Here is a 16,791-nt window from a genome sequence, read left to right as displayed (position 1 = left end):
GTAAAGAGTTTGAAATTTTTTAAAGTTAAAGCAAATAAGTAAGATAAGCAAATGCTACTATATAAGTTTGATTATAGAAAGCATCCTGGTAGGCTGACCGCTAGGACGATCCTTGTTCAAAAGTGGCTTTGAAAGTCTTAAAAGGATCAGTTAACACACACACACACACACACGCGCACTCATACATACATGCATACATACATACATACATACATAGATAGTTACGACTCTACGTCTTAAAATGTGAGAGAAGGAAATTGTGGCCAACAATTTGAGGAAAACCAATTATTTTATTCCTTGTAAAATGAAAATTCAAAGGACATAGTATTGTGAATTAAATTCAAAACAATCCTGTATGTCATGTCACAAGTCCAAAAATACAAAACTCTCTGAATAAATTCCAATTGCCTTGATTTGTCCTGATAAAATACAATGATCCAATCCAGAATGTCTTTGTATGAGTTCACGAAATTCCAAAGTAATGTATTAATCAAAAGTAACTGAACTCTGAACTGTATTAACCCAAAAGTGAATTAACACTTTAGTAACTCCAAATTCCAATGACTATTTTAAATAAATAATTCCTCCCGAATTTTGTCGGAATACAGTCGTAAACTCTGATTACAAATGGATTCCACTGACTAACTTGAAACATGAATATTTGTTTATCAAATCCCTATTTATACACATTTTCACTTCGCCTATAGCGTAATAGACTGCTATGCACTCAACAAAAAATCTTTGTCTAACTGCAGACAAGACTGGCCTTGAACTCAAATGCCATGCAAAATTCGGTTTACAACTTACAATCATGGACAAATATTTCGTCACTTGATGATCATGGGTGGAGTTAGCGGTCGATTAAAATGGGTTGGGGGGGGGGGCAATATTTGTATAACGATAAAAGATATTATTAATGAAAAATAAAGATAATTCATAGTTTGTATTCCTAGTATTTTGAACACTGGGCAAAGCTGTTCAGACGTGAATGTCATTTTCAGGAATTATCTATGGTATGTTGCATGATACCATTGGAAAGTATTGTAGTGGGTAGAAGTTAAAGTGGCTTTTTGAAGTCTTTTTTTATTTGATGTTTTTGTTCAGAACGATGTTGTGCCTATCAGAAAATGTAATTACTCCAGTGCCTTCCTAAAGCCGTGGGAAATCTAGTAGAAAGATATTGGAACGGAAATATTACAAAGATATACTACGAATTAACATGCAAATAAAAAAGTAATTCTTGCAATTTTACGTTTGAGCTCCTACGACGTAAATGACCGTCGAAGCAAACTAAATAAAACTCTTAAAACTGCTGTTCATGAACGAATTTTGCAGACGTAAAATTATTAAATCAGATCACGACGTATATGGATTTTGTACCCCACTAATTAGTTAATATATATGGTTTGTATTGATATATTAATTGATATAGTTAAGATATTGTTAGACATATAGTTAGACACCTTAGACATTGTCCTTGGAACTACCTAAGTCACCTAGTATGATTTGAATTACATATTTTCAAAATGGAAGATACTTGTCGAGCTTATGAAAAGTCATATGGACGATGTCAGGAAAATCAGGAGTGTATTTACCTTTGTACTTAAGGACGATGTCAGGAAAATCAGGAGTGTATTTACCAATGTACTTGTCGTTGCATAGCAAAAACTCTACAGAAATGCAGAGTTTTTTCTTTACATCAATATCTAGAGTTTTGATAGAGTCCAGCCCTAAAGTCCAGATAATATATCCCAACACATTTCTTATTGAACGCAAACAGTGGCGTCACTCGGGTTGGTGTCACCCAGTGCGGTAGCTCATGGTGTCACCCCCATGGTCCTCCTTCCGTAACAGACTATACAGAATCCTTAGTAATGTCATTTTGGTGTCACCCCCTCTGATGGTGTCACCCGGTACAGTCCGCACCCCCCGCATCCCCCTAGCGACGCCACTGCTGTCCCTGCTAGTCATGTATTTAACTATGATCGGTTATCGGCTTATGAAATCCGACTAGACCGAGCAGTGTGTGCTCTGTAAAATTTGCAATTTTTCATTTTGGTGTCACCCCTCTGAGATGGTGACATCCGGTGCGGTCCGCACCCCCCCCCCCCCAGCGACGTCACTGAACGCAAATACACATATGGTTTCTAATAATTTTGTCCATTTTTATTCTCGTTTCTCTATGCTGATTTATCAGCTTCATACCTCAGCACTCTGCCATGCCGATCTTTGTACTCTCACAATCATTCAGCATTCTGTATAGTTCATGCCATTGTAAATACAAAATAACAACACGAATACAGAGAGAGAGAGAGAGAGAGAGAGAGTATCTGTGTGAAAAAGGAAAGAGGTGTGTGTGTGTGTGTGTGTGTGTGTTTGTTCAAGCATTATCATGACGTATTAGGTTATCTCATTTCTCATATGTGGCTACTGTAGGAATATGATTTCGTAATCTGGTAGTCCCCTTTCTGAGTCATTAATGTATTTACATTTGCTTTAATTTAATTCGTTTAAACAGTAACAGTCATGTGAAGTGTTACATCTGTGCATATTCGATCGTACTTCTCAAACTGTGATCCAATTTTGATGTACATGCATTTACACCCAGTTTTTCGATTCGCTGTAAATAGCAGTGTGTCATTAATCCGTTTGATTGCATAATAGTTTGGTTTTCATGAACGCCACAAGCCATGTAACTAATAATAATAATAATGAGGAATTTGTATAGCGCCTAATCTTTAGAGGCTCCAAGCGCTTTACAACATTAGACAACATCTATAACATAAAAAACATATCTAATGATATGATTACAGAAAACAAACACCATGAAATTAGAAAACATTAAAAAACCATGCTGAAAATATTTAAAGTAGGAAACATTATTAGGTCTTTAAGTTTGTTATTTCAGTCCAAATAAGTGAGTTTTAAGGGCACTCTTGAATGAGATCACTGTGTCTTTGTGTCTAAGTTCAGTGGGCAATTCATTCCACGTTGCTGGGCCCTGGTATGCAAAAGAACGTTGTCCATATTACTTCATTTTCATAGTGAGAATAATTAGTATACGATTGTCAGAAGAGGCGCGTAATTGTTTTCCTGGTGTGTAAACATGGGTGAGGTCGGATAGGAATGTTGGACTGGAGTCTGTCAGTGAAACGTAGCACAGAGAACACATTTTTTGTTTGATTCTGGATCGAATGGATAGCCAGAGTAGTGTACAGAGCTGCGGGGAGGTGTGCTCTGATCGTTGTACTCTAAGTATGATCCGAGCAGCTGTATTTTGAACTTTGTGAAGTTTCTGGTGTAGATATTGAGATGAATCAGACAGAACTGAGTTACAATAGTTACAACTATATTAAATTTAATGCATGCCGCCTTTGCCAGAAACACTTGCAGTTATGATTCCATTCGCTCCTTAAGATTGATTCCTCTGCTTAAATATCCACATTACTCGTGTGTAGTCAAGCAAACGTGTAATATATTGAATTATATCACTCTGATATGTTGTTTTGAAATAGCCTTGGGGTGTGGTGGATAACTGCATATAGCCGAGTCGGTGGGTTTTGAATAAGCCTTATTAATTCAACCCAATAGTTTCCTCCTTTTTTATTTTCTTATTCCTACTGTATTTTAAACTTCACAAATTCTGAAGGGACGAGCAGTGCCTTCAATTCGAATACATTTTGGTTCTTTTGCTGCTTTAAACTGTACTTTTAACACATCATTCGAAAACACATCATTATGAAACCAGTATGTTAACACTGAAGACTCCGCTTTACTGTCACACATAAATAAAACGACTTCTGTGCAAAATTTTTGATCACTTTTTTAATTTAAACTCGAGCATGGGGGATAAAAGTAATAATGTTAAATAATAATGTTAAATTTGATGTGGGTTTTTTTTAAATATAAAACATAAGTGGACGTTTCAGATATTTACGTTATAATGACATTCTGAGGAAAAGAAAAGGAACGAAGGAAGTGAAAACGCAAACCCCGGAATCAATTTGAAGATATTTTATTTTCCGTATGAGAGTAATCCGGATCTAATAGATTCATCTGACTTGCGGTTTCGTCAATGGATCGTAGGCGTTGATGGAGTGAAAAGTCCATTAAAACTGACAGTAATACATTTTGACATGTATTGGGTCACTGACAAATCAAGTGAATTTAGCGCAATATTCCTAATTTGATTGTTTGAAATTTATTAAGTGATTACCAACTTAAAATAAAGTTAAATGCTTTTACATCTAAGTCCATTGGAAAGTTGCATTATTAAATATGCCTTTCAAATGTTCCACTTTCCAAAATGAATGATATGACGTATAATTAGAGGTTAAAATGCATGTAAAGGGAATATTAAATCTGTCTGTTCTTGCTTGACTGGTCATAAAACTGAAATATTATGAAAATCACGAAGCTCTCAAACTCATCTGAGTTTAGATATAATTATAAATTTTGGCATTTGAATTTTGTTTTATTTGGTCCATACTTCAACAGATTCAAAAGATCTGTAAGATGTATATCTTATTGTAATATCACCTTGGTTCTTGACTGTATCTCAGTATACAAATGCCTTGAATGTTTTCAATTAGTTAAAAATAATATTTTTTTGCTGATTCTTTTGATACCAGGTGTGGCCAATAGACATAAAGCTCCATATTATAATACTGTTGTAGAGGTTCGAACATTTTCTACAAAACAAAGTTCAACATTTTCTATTTACAGGCATGTTGAAAACAATCATTATAAACTGAGCCAAAAATGACCAAGATAGTTCTCGTCACTTTCGCTGATAGACATATAGCAAGATTAAACTTAATTTTAAAAAAAAAACTATCAATATGTTCTGGTAAATTGAAAATGGGGGCTAAAGTTTGGAAACAGATTCCAAACTAATTAACTGATTTTTTGCAGTTCTCTCAGGGTTTGCTACAATAATATTTTCAAAGTATAAATATTTAAGTTCGTGTTTTTCTTTGTTTCTTTAGCATAAGTAATTGTACTTGTATGTGTCTGCAAGAAATTCAATTAATTATTTGCACGTGAGCTTTGCTCATTGCTAGGTTTCAACAATTTAGGGAACACAATCTTCAAATTATCTCGTTTTCAGTAATTTGTCTAGTTGTTTCCATTTTTCTTCATATCATTAAAAAATGTCAATAACTGAAAGTAAGACTTCGCACACAAATTATTGTGTACATTAAACGAACTTTTCAGTTTAATCAGCGTCTAGAGTATAACTTATCGTGATTTATTAACCGCATTTTTTTAAAACTATGATTTAAGTACATGCAATGCATATATTTGTACTGTGAAGATATTGTATGTATTCAAACAACTATTCAATGAGCTACAAATAGTTATTAGTCATTATGTTGTTTCGATTGTGTGGCTTAATACAAATACTTTAAAAATGGCTATTATGAATTTTAAAACCACAAACTAAAGCTTTAATATCGAATTTACGGCTAGCCTTATTTGTCGGTAAATACGGTGGTAGTTCGTTGACACGTGTAGGTTCCTGCTCCCATGATTAACTTCAGCATTGTAATTACTCATGCATAGTTTTACGATCAAGATGTAAATTAATATAGCTTTACAAAATTTACATGTCGTGGGCGAGGTTTGAAATATTATTAGCGGTTACTTCCATTACATCTTTCCGAGGTCGAAGGGGTTAGGCAGAATGCCTCATTTTACAATATAAATAAAAAAGAGAAGAGTTATAATATAAAAAACTGACAGCCAATCATTTCTCTCCAACTTGTAACCATTATGGACGCATTAACACAGCAGTAAGAAATAAACAAACAAGTTCAGTGAAATATTTGTCTCCTTACTATAATGGCAAGGTCACCAAAATTATCATGACTGAGATCTGACTAGGACCTTGATGACAGAACTGTAAAGTTACTGGTCATACCTAGTTTCTGACCCACCTAACTTGTTATATCCAGACTAAACAGGTTTTCAAAACTAAGACATCACCATCCGCAATTTATTTTTCTTATAAAAAATAATATCACTGTCCGTCAACATTTTACGAAAAGAAAACATCGGTTACTGGTCTTCAGTACTTTATAAAATCTACAGGATCACTAGTTTTCGAAACTGTTGAAAATGCCAGTTCAAATTCTTTTTAAAATGTTATGAAGAAAATCTCGGACACTGATATTCAAAACTGTATGGAAAGAAACGAGGGATAATGGTCTTTGAAAACACATGGGTCGGTGACATTCTAATGTTTAAAAAAATAAACATGTGCCATATGTGATCTAAATAGTTTGAAAACCAAATGAAACAGACTAAGAAGCTGTAACATATCCATTAATGTTATTGTTTTAAAATTCACTTTGCATTTCATACAAATTCACTATGCAGAAATTTTGCTATTTTGATGAAAAGGTTACCTTTATAGCTAACATATCTATCTTATGGAAATAAATAATGGTAATGGTATATATTAACTAGCTAGTTAACGTATCGATTTTAAAACAATTATAAAATGTCCATCTAAGTGCCTATAGTGTTTCCTCTGTGTTAATAGGAAATAAATCACTTAACGACAGAGAAGAGATCACATTTCGTTACCAAGTTTTTCCTACTCTCCGCTACTTATGTTCTGTGCTTTAATTTCCTACGGGAGAGTATGTATGTGTCATGCTTAATCACACTTCAGCAATAAGTGGGTTTTTTTTCTTCTTTTTTTTTCTTTCTCGTTTATATATAAGATTTCACTCTTCTGGTTTCATCATACTTTAGTAGCATGAGTTGTATTTTCTTTTATTTATTTTCCTGGAACAATTTTATTTTTGCAGAACTATATTTATCTGCATGTGCTTAAAAAGTCATGAAGCTAACACTTAATCTGAAATTGTTATCCAAACCTAGTTCATAAAACCCTTGAAAAAGTTCCTAATTCCGTCTTTTATTAAGGAGTCCTCTTTCAGCTGAAAATTACTTTGATATTCCAGCAGATGTACAAAATCTTGGTGCTTTCATGATTCATTTTCAAGTCCATTTTATCCAATTCTTCATCAGTTGGCTGTTTACCAATTATCTTTGGTACGTTTAATTTGCTACGCTAATTTGCAATTCCTGCGGATGGTTGCGCTTCTTTGTCTTCATTTATAGTACTGACAACAGTACCTTGTTTAGATTGTTCAAAACCTCAGTCTTTTTCAGGATGTTTTTGATCCTTTAAATAATGTAAAATAACGTAATGAGGCGCTAGACAAACATTTGAAAATACTGCTTACGAAGAAATAAACACCCCTCGGAATATGGGTTTTATCACTCATGTAAAAGAGTGATCGATAAATATAGCCAAACAAATTGAAGCAAAGTTGTAGATACAATAGGTTGGATAAAAGGAGGACAAACCTGGCATTAAAAGTATAATGCAGTTGAGCAAACTACCACGTATCTTCTGAAGCCAAGTTGTAATTTAGGCAACAGATAACAGTTACATTTAGGCAACGGATAACATTCACATTTAGGCAACGGATAACAATTCCCAAGGACATGGAATGGAACTTAACTAATGTAAATGAAACATTTTACGAATAATCAAAAAAGCAGATACTTTAATAGCTGAAAAACTTGAAAGAGTTGTTAGTGATCCACCTTCTCAATCATGTATGCTGAAAGAAGAAATATAATTTAGGAGTAATGCCGATGCTACGGTATTAGTTAATCAGTGAAATATACCTCAATTTGTTTGACAGGCAGATTGATAATCTAAAACTAACATTGCAATAGAAAACTGTTCAGCTAAACAAGACGAACTACAAGAACATTTGTAAAAGTTGAAATCCAAAGAGCACACATAGTTAGTCTTGTAACATATGCTGAACACATCTTTGTAGAAATCAACAAAATAAATCTCAGTCTTTGAGAAAATCAACGATTAGGTAAATGTTTGTTCAAGCAACAATGGTGATAATTGGTACTGTTTTTAAAGCGATTGGTATGATAGCTTGAACTCGTGCCTATCCAATGCAAATTTTAGGGACCGATAGCAGTAGTGGAAGTGGTTGTATACTGGTTAGACAGTGATTCATATAAAAAAAATTAAGTATTAAAAATATTGCCGATTATTTGCTTAATTTAGGTATGTAAAACATGTAACAAAAATATTGCCTACTATAATTGGTATTGTATTAATCTGCAATTAAACAATAGCAACACAAGTAGTAGCTAATAACGACATTTTAAGTAACAATATCATTCTAGATTAGGTAAATTACGCCAGCTTCTGCAAGCATAGACATACAATAAATGTGCGTTTATTTCTTTCATTATCCGTATCTTGTATATAATGATGTATATTATTTGTAAATGTGACTGTGAATACAAGAATTTCCTCATTTTTATTTACTAATTCTGATGTACTGTCTACATAATTAGTAGTTCTTTTCTTTTCCTAATTGTTTCTTAGAAATCTATTATCTAAAAAAATTTGTTGGCTGTTTATCAGCTGTTTGTATTATATTCTTTATCACGTTAGTATTTTAGATGCATTACCAGTCCAGGTCAATTTGATGACTCTTGCATACTGGTATTGTACCATACATGTATTTCCAATCATCTTATCACTGGGTAATTCAAATATGCTATCACCACCAACTACATGGTGAAGTTGAACATTTTAACGTGAACTATAATCTTGAAATCTTCTGAGATGTTTTCATCCGTGTTGTAACCTTGTTCACCTTAAAATAAACCTTCAAATATTTTTTTACAGAGCAGAACAAATTTAGATTTCTGTAATTGTTGTTCCATTTTCTACTTGGCCACATAAAATGGAAAGTACATGTGATCTAATGCTCTGACTTAGGTGGGCTATTGCTTCACCTGTCTGCGCAGTGCTATTTTGAAGAAAGAAAACAAGTCGAACCTGTTTTGAATTAATATATTCTAAGCATTATATTGCCCATAAATGTATTGTACAAACCATCCTCTGTTCCTCCATTTGTCTAGTTCGTATCTTTTCTGTCTACCTGTCTCAGAACCAGTCATTTCTCATTCTATTTTGCAATCTCCAATGTCAATACATTGCTAATCATTTCAAATGTCTCAAGATCTATAAAGATGTTTCTGGGATTGAAAGACATGATATTTTGTACTCAGACAGCACTTTTCATATCTGAAAGTATATATTAAATCTACATACTGATTATAAGAACTCTGGTATAATGTCATGTGTTGAATGCAGAGATGAGTTTCCGCATACCGATGATGCCATCCCTATAACATAAACAGCATCCCGATGATGCCATCCCTATAACATAAACAACAGCATACCAATGATGCCATCCCTATAACATAAACAGCATCCCAATTTAAAGGATGCCAAACGTTTGTATCACACCATATTAAATATCTGGTTAGTTACTCATCAGCAATGTTAAATTGTAATTATCACAAATGTTTGGTGTTTTATACCCAAATGATACAGATTCTTGGAGAATATATATATATATATATATATATATATATATATATATATATATATATATATACACACACATATATAATTTGTATAAAAAAATTTGTTGGATTTAATTTTGTAAATAAATTTCATATTTTATCTTAATCTACAGAATCTGTATTTAATGCATAGTTAACTAAAAAAAAAATAAGCCAGGGTGGAAACTTGCTGGCCTTTTGTCCTGTTTTTTTTGTGGGTATACAGGTGTGGCTGGACTTTGGTTTTTCATAAAATTTTGAATGTGAGCATTTTTTCATAAAATCGGAGAAACACTGTCAAGGACTTCATAACATTTTAAAGACAAGTAGCTCAGTACTTTTTTAGCACAATGTTAAAGACCTGTGCATCTGGCTTTCTCATACAAATTTTAACGTCACTGACCAATGTGTTTTCATAGGATTTTAATGCCTAGTTGTTCCGATTTAATTTGTTGTTTTGTTTATAAAAAAAAAATTCAACGTCACTTGCTCAGGTTTCTTCAATTCTAAAGAGAGTGGCCCAGGTTTCTTCATAAAATTTTGGTGATCAATGGTTCAGTTTTTTTTACATAAAGTGTTGCAGACCAGTGGCCTACCTTTTTTTTATTTAAATGTTTAAAAAGGCAGTGACTTGGTTGGACCAGTTTCTTTTTCACAAAATTTTGAAGGCCTGTGACCTAGTGTTTACAAAAAAACAACACATAAACAAAATAAGATATGAAACAGATAGCTTAAGGCGTTTCAAATAAAAATGGATGATGGCCATGTGTTAGATTTGAAAACCTGTTTAAAATGGATGAAAACTGGCTGTGGTTTAAACTGGATAGAACAGATTAATTAACCTTTCTACTATGTCTTTTAATGATGATATTCCGATATAAAAAATTACATGCCGGAATCTTAAAACAGCTCTCAAGTTATGTAGCCAAAGTGTTAGTGAAAATTAAAAATATTTATCAATGACTTTGACCTAGAAGAAAGGAATCCTTGTGATGCCTCACAATAATTAGGACGTACAAGTGTACAAAGTTTCATTCCTTAATCACAAATAATTCTGAAACCATAGAGTAAAGGAATAGAGCAACAACTTAAAATACAGTCATAAATATGAACTATCAAGACAGAACCCCAAATATGGTACTTGATATACATTCTAATTATGACAAGCTATGTATTTCTATTGGATCTAAAATTACAAATCTGGAATGAAAATGTGGGGTGATATAATCCCCATTGTTGCATGTGACACATTCTAATGTATGATGTATAAATACATAAAGTATTATATATTCATTTCAAATGGATGTAGAGACAAAGACAAAACAAGTGATGGATGGAAAACCGTACAGTCTTCTGCTTTTCTTAGAAAGGTAGGGACAGTAAGAATAACTGATTAATGAGATATTCATCTTCTTCATTAATGCATTTCAAAATCAAAAATTCATAATAACAGGTAAACACAGGTGACAAAATTTGCCACCAGTTTGTTGTTAGAGGGATGTCTACAGAAGACAAGACAGAAAAGTGCTTATAAAATTTAGTTCGAACAACACTTTATTACTGTATTGTGTACATTTTGTTAAAATGTATTCAAGTTCATTTCAATTTCATTTTAAGGTTTCAGTACTACTTGTAATTAATATTATAGTTTATTATTATGAAATGGATTATATGATTTCAGAACCAACATTAATTTCTATGGTGCTACATTGTACGTTACAAACTGTAATTATAAATATGACTATTTAAAAATGGCTATGTGGAAATTAAGCTGTTATGCTTCATGAAGAAAAATACTATTGATTCAGCAGTTTTTATAAGAAAAGGAAAATTACTGAATTCTGCAACTTAGATGACAAGTAAAAAATAAGAGAAACACACAAATTCAGACATAAAATAAAAGGAAAGATTGAAAAAATAGTAGAGAAGAAAGAAATGGGAATAAAAAGAAAGCAAAATAAAAACCCCGAGATAAATGGCAAGTTGAAAAAATAAATTTTCCAGATTTTAATGTCAACATAGGATAAATTGATGCAACTATTAAACAAAGCAACAACTCCACCTGAAAATATTAGTATGTTGCATTTAAAAATTGATCTGGGTCTAAACTAAAGATGCATGCAATACTAAAAAGCATAAAAAGGTGGGGGGGATATATAAGGAATCATGAAAGGAATGTGTGATCAAGAAAAATTTCACTTTTACAGCAAACAAAACAAACAGTAAAGTACCAAATGTTCTGTGAAAAGAGGACTTCATATGCACATATGAAATATATATTTCTTACTTAAAAAGAGCCTACAAACTAAGGATAGAGATAAATGTTTAAAAACCACATCAAATTTACAATTAATATTGTTTCAAAATTTATGGAGCTTAACAAGAATGACACTGTTCCCCTGCCTTAAGGAACAGATTTTGATATCTCAAAAATAGTTGGCCAGTTTTTCTGACTTGTTGCACTGTATTTGGTCATTTTTGTTACATGTATGTTTCCTTGATAAATACAATCTCATGAAGCTCTGGTGCAATTAGAAAATGTTCTCAGGTTCAACTTATTTCTACAATGCAAGGCATCTACAATAATGGTTTTGCTTGAGTTGATCTCTTGCTTGTAGTAGTGTATTCTCAGTCAAATGATGGGAAATAGAGGCCACATTTTCAGGCATATCTCAGACATTTGCCAGTCCATATTGACAACTTTTTCACAATTTAAAGTCCAGTTGCTTCCTTTGGACTGAAAAAATTTTTTTTTCCTAATGGAATCAAATTCTGACACAAACATATGGGTGTGTTTTCAAGTTCTGTTGAAATACATTTCTGTTGCTTGAAATGTGATGGTAGTTGAGGAATAGCAAAGTCAATTGAGGGTGGTGTAACAAATTTTTACAAAAGCAATAATATTCCTTTGTTTCATTAGAGACCTAACAGGAACTGCAGAGACTTTTATAGATGGCAAGCATCTTTAATCTCAGAATTGCAGTATGTCTGTTGATCAACAGGCATCTCCTGTTCAGTGTTCCGCAGCTCTGATCACAAAATGGCCCGATCAGCACTGAGAAACCAAATCAGTTTGTGATGTTATGGACTCTTTTTAACTCGAACAATAACCAATATATAGACTTACCAGAAATCAAGCAACATGTGCTTACGACTTTTTAAGCACATGCAGAAAAAATGTTGTTGTTGTTGTTGTTATTACCCTCAAGCAATTTAAAGCACCCATTTGTGACACTTCAATGAACAAATGATCTTAGTTAAAATAAGCCGAGATAATAGTTCTGTTAATAATAGTTTCCAAGTTATTTACACAGCAAGTCAGTCATAAAAGTTCGAATGCGAGTGTGGTAGCTGGAGAAGTGAACAGTTTTGATTTCAATAATCACAAGCAAAAAGCTCATTATTAAGCTAACACCACAAAATTAATGTAATGTTTTATATAATTAAAAAGGACATAATACATTGTGATGTTATCATTCTCATTTTTCACCCCACCCCCTCCTAAAAGTACGTTTGATCTCTGAAAACTGATACTTCTCATCTTGGCATTCCCAAAGGTTGAAACTTTTTCAAATATACTTAAAATGGGTACTTCCAAATTCAAAATGGGCTAACAAAATACACTTCGATTAGAATTACATCGATACAGCAGAAATGGTAGTTTGCCATGTATTTTATATTCCACTGGCTTTGTCAGGATTTTGCAATTAGTTCATGGCCACACCATTGTTCCATTTGTGAATTAATTGCAAATTAAGATGCGTTATCCATTTGTGTCAGCTGCCCATTGTGTTCTGCACAAAAACTCAAGTACTGTGGCATTGACCAAAATCAAACTTTGTAAATAGCATGCATTTTGGAGTAAAGCCTATCAATGTTGTGGTCAAAGCTGCTCAAGGTCCCTGTCACTGAAAAATGAAAAATAGTTTCTGCACAATAACATTAGTTCTACAATTGGACCATACTTTATGGAGATGTTGCACTTGACATAAGAAAGCCCATTAATTTTTGCTAAAAGGCCAAGGTCGCTAAAAATGTCAAAGGACAAGGTCACTATTACTGAAAGAAGAAAAATGGTGTTCTGCATAATACCTTCAAGAATGAAACCTACAGATTTAGGGTCCAATTGGTCAAATATATATGTCAGTGTGACCGAAACATGATTTTGCACAATAACAATAGTTCTGGCCACATACCCTGACCAAAGTTTGTAAAAGATTTGCATTTAGGTAGTGGAAGAAGTTTACTGATCTTGGGGTTAAAAGGTCAAAGGACAAGGTAACTAAAAAAAGAAAGAACTTTACATAATGACCTGTGTGATGTGCAATAAAGAAATCAAGATTTTTGGGTCAAAAGGTCAAGGTCATAGTAAGCTTAAGAAAGTTACTTTAATCAGCATTTCAGCCAAAACATAATTTTCATATGATTAGCATTTCTCTTCAAAGGGAATGTTCCCATGCTATGCGTACTTTTGTTTGTCTTTATAAAATGGTAATGGACCATCTTTCCAGGTTCGGTTTAGTTTCAATCTGTTGGGTGAGTTTTTATTCTTTGGTCTTTGAGATGATCTTATCTTCATTATGTGCTAAGAAGTTAGAAATTCATTTTTTGTATTTGTTCAATAGTATAACATTCAATTTGTGTGATTTCTAACCACAAAAACTTGCAACAAAACTAAACATGCAGAAATATTCCAATCTTTGGTGCCATCTTTTCTGCACTCTGTGCTTAGAAGTTATACATTTACGTTCTTGTGTTTGTTCACTACCAGGGGTTCCAGGTGGCCAAGTGGTCTAAGATGCTTGCCTTTATAGATCATGGATATCTCACATCTATCTACATTAGTTTAAATCTTAGATGTTGGTCAGCATGGGTATGAAGCCAGCAGCCTATCTTATCATAGGTCAGTGATTCTTCCCAGGTTCTTGTACCAGATACCATATATAGCCAATCATATGCTGACAAATGGTGTGAAAACCACAAAACAACACAAAAAAACATTGTTCAATACCTAACATGGGAAATTTGTGTTTAATTTGTAAATATTTTTAGGTTGGAAAATCCTGCATGTTTGATTTTTTTGACATTTTTGGAACTTGGCAACAGAAATCATTTTATTTCCTTAAAATCTAAAAGATTAAATTTTGTGTTTCTTCACACAATCACAAAAACTGAGCAAATAAACATGATAACATTTCCATCTTAGGTACCTGGTTCAGTTGGAAAGCAATGTTACAACATCATAAAACTAACATATAATAGCAGGATTCGGCTGGCTACTGACAAAAAGTCCCAATAAAAAGGCTGGACTATATACGAAACTAGAAAACAAATGAATATTTGCATTTTTATTTACAAAAGAAATCATTGCACAATTTCTATTTCTTTTTCTTCTTCTTACTGTTAAGTCCAGAAAATTCAAAGCTTTTCAAAGGGTCCTCTTTTCTCTTCTGAAACAAATTAAAAAATAATTGTTGATAATTTTACACTGAAATAGGAATCAAAACAAAGGCTGAATGGTAAAGACGAGTTTTTCATGTGACAAGTTGCTTTTTCTTACCAGGCACATGACAATAAAATCTGAAATTAGAATAAATTATGTGAATCTAAATTTGACAAGATTAAATGGTGAGTAATTAAAATAGATCTCATTTTAAGTGGCCCATTTACCAGTAAGACCAACTAGATTCTCCATAAACAGCATTGCATGAAATTATTATGTTTACCATACCAGTTAAAAAGACGTACACCTTCAAGATGGTAAAATGTCACTGTTTTCTGAACATGACAGGCTATACATGGCGGCCAGTATTAATGGTGGAGGAAGAACCTGGGAAAACCCTGGAAAGAACCACCAACCCATGAGAAGCTACTGGCAAGCTTTCTCACATACCCACATTGGCCGAATCCGAGACTCGAACAGCAGTGAGATGGCAGTAATCCATAATGTAGAGCGCTTTAGACCACTCAACCACTAGGGGACCCCTATCTCATTAGTGACTAGCAAGTAAGCTTGATGCAATAGATATCTCACTATGGAGCTCTTGTATTCCAGATGATGATTAGAAAAGAAGTAAAGACACTGGTCAGTGTAGGTTGGTTTTCTATACACAGTGACTTGTTGATCCATCATCATTTATGTGTATACAGAAGTCCAGGAATGATAGTTTGGGACTTTTTTCTTGTTCTGAAGCGAACTGAATATGTGGGTCAGTGGAGTTGAGATGACCAGAAAACTCATGCATATGGTACTCATGTAATTCAGTCAAAGTACCTTCCTCATATCTGAACCACATAGGTGGCAAGTTCTTGGCTGATTCTAAGGCCTTTTTCTCCAAAAAAAATCTTCATGCATAAATTGGCAATATCTACACTAGTCACTTCATATCACATGGCCATTATAAATCACAAGATGAATAGAAGTTGCTGATGAAGGCAGTATGATATTGCTTAAAAATTTTAAACTCCAAGATATATATGCTTTGAGTAAGGGAAAATTATATCAATCATGAATTATCCACAGCAAAGAAGCAACTTTTTCAGTTGTAGTTTAAATACTACTCTGATGGATGGGGGGGGGGGGGGGGTATATATCATGGTGTCAACAGTGTTCATACATGTAGGACCATCATATCACAGTATAATATGGGATCTTGATGAAGAAAAGATAAATGATGAAATACAAATGATACTGGGAATTCACATATCATCCAACAAGCATCATGAATTTCTCAAATTTCATGACATCTGCATTTTGTGAAGTAATAACAGAATAAAATACCAATATGGAATTTGTTTTCATTTCATACTAATACAATAGACAAGTTGTTTGAGAATCTAGCACAAACTATGTCACATGTTCCTTCATAGAACTATTACACAAAATCTTAATGACGATGTATGATGTATGTCTCACTATTCAGCAGTACGACATTTACTATGTGTGTTTTATATTTGACTTGGCTTTTTTTTCCTGATTTACTAACCAATTTTAATAAATAACAGTCTGACATCCAGTGTACCCCTGCAGGCAAGACTTTTGTCATAATCTGCTTGCATAAAGTATCTGGTCCCCATAACTCAGAAAAACAATGCATGATTTTGTCACGCTGAAAGAGTTGGTTTTCACCTTCACTTTGTTTACATGAGTAAGTCTATATGGTTCTGAGATGCCACACTCAATCTGCATGTTACAGCTAGTGGACCTCGAATGATAGGCTGACAGTCCACCATTTTCATTGACACTGATGTCTGTACAATGATTTATAAGTAATAGAATATATAGATATTTTACAGGACCTAGACAACTGAAGAAAAATG

General features: G+C 33.2%; 1 protein-coding gene across 2 annotated transcripts in view; it reads right to left on the bottom strand.

The window, feature by feature from the left end:
* Nucleotides 1-14,804: 14,804 nt before the first annotated feature.
* Nucleotides 14,805-16,791, bottom strand: part of LOC149795749 (putative ATP-dependent RNA helicase DDX56) — a 78,341-nt gene continuing 76,354 nt past the window's right edge. For both annotated transcript variants that reach the window (XM_089965662.1, XM_089965663.1), the window contains exon 17: nt 14,805-14,921. In XM_089965662.1, coding sequence (XP_089821788.1) covers nt 14,850-14,921 — 72 coding nt within the window. In that variant the 3' untranslated portion in view covers nt 14,805-14,849. The remainder of the gene's footprint in view (nt 14,922-16,791) is intronic.

This window comes from Sinohyriopsis cumingii, chromosome 7, assembly GCF_028554795.1.
Source record: "Sinohyriopsis cumingii isolate HCF-2022 chromosome 7, ASM2855479v2, whole genome shotgun sequence".
NCBI lineage: Eukaryota > Metazoa > Mollusca > Bivalvia > Unionida > Unionidae > Sinohyriopsis > Sinohyriopsis cumingii.
The sequence above is the reverse complement of the archived record's forward strand: the minus strand, read 5'-3'. Positions and strand labels throughout refer to the sequence as shown.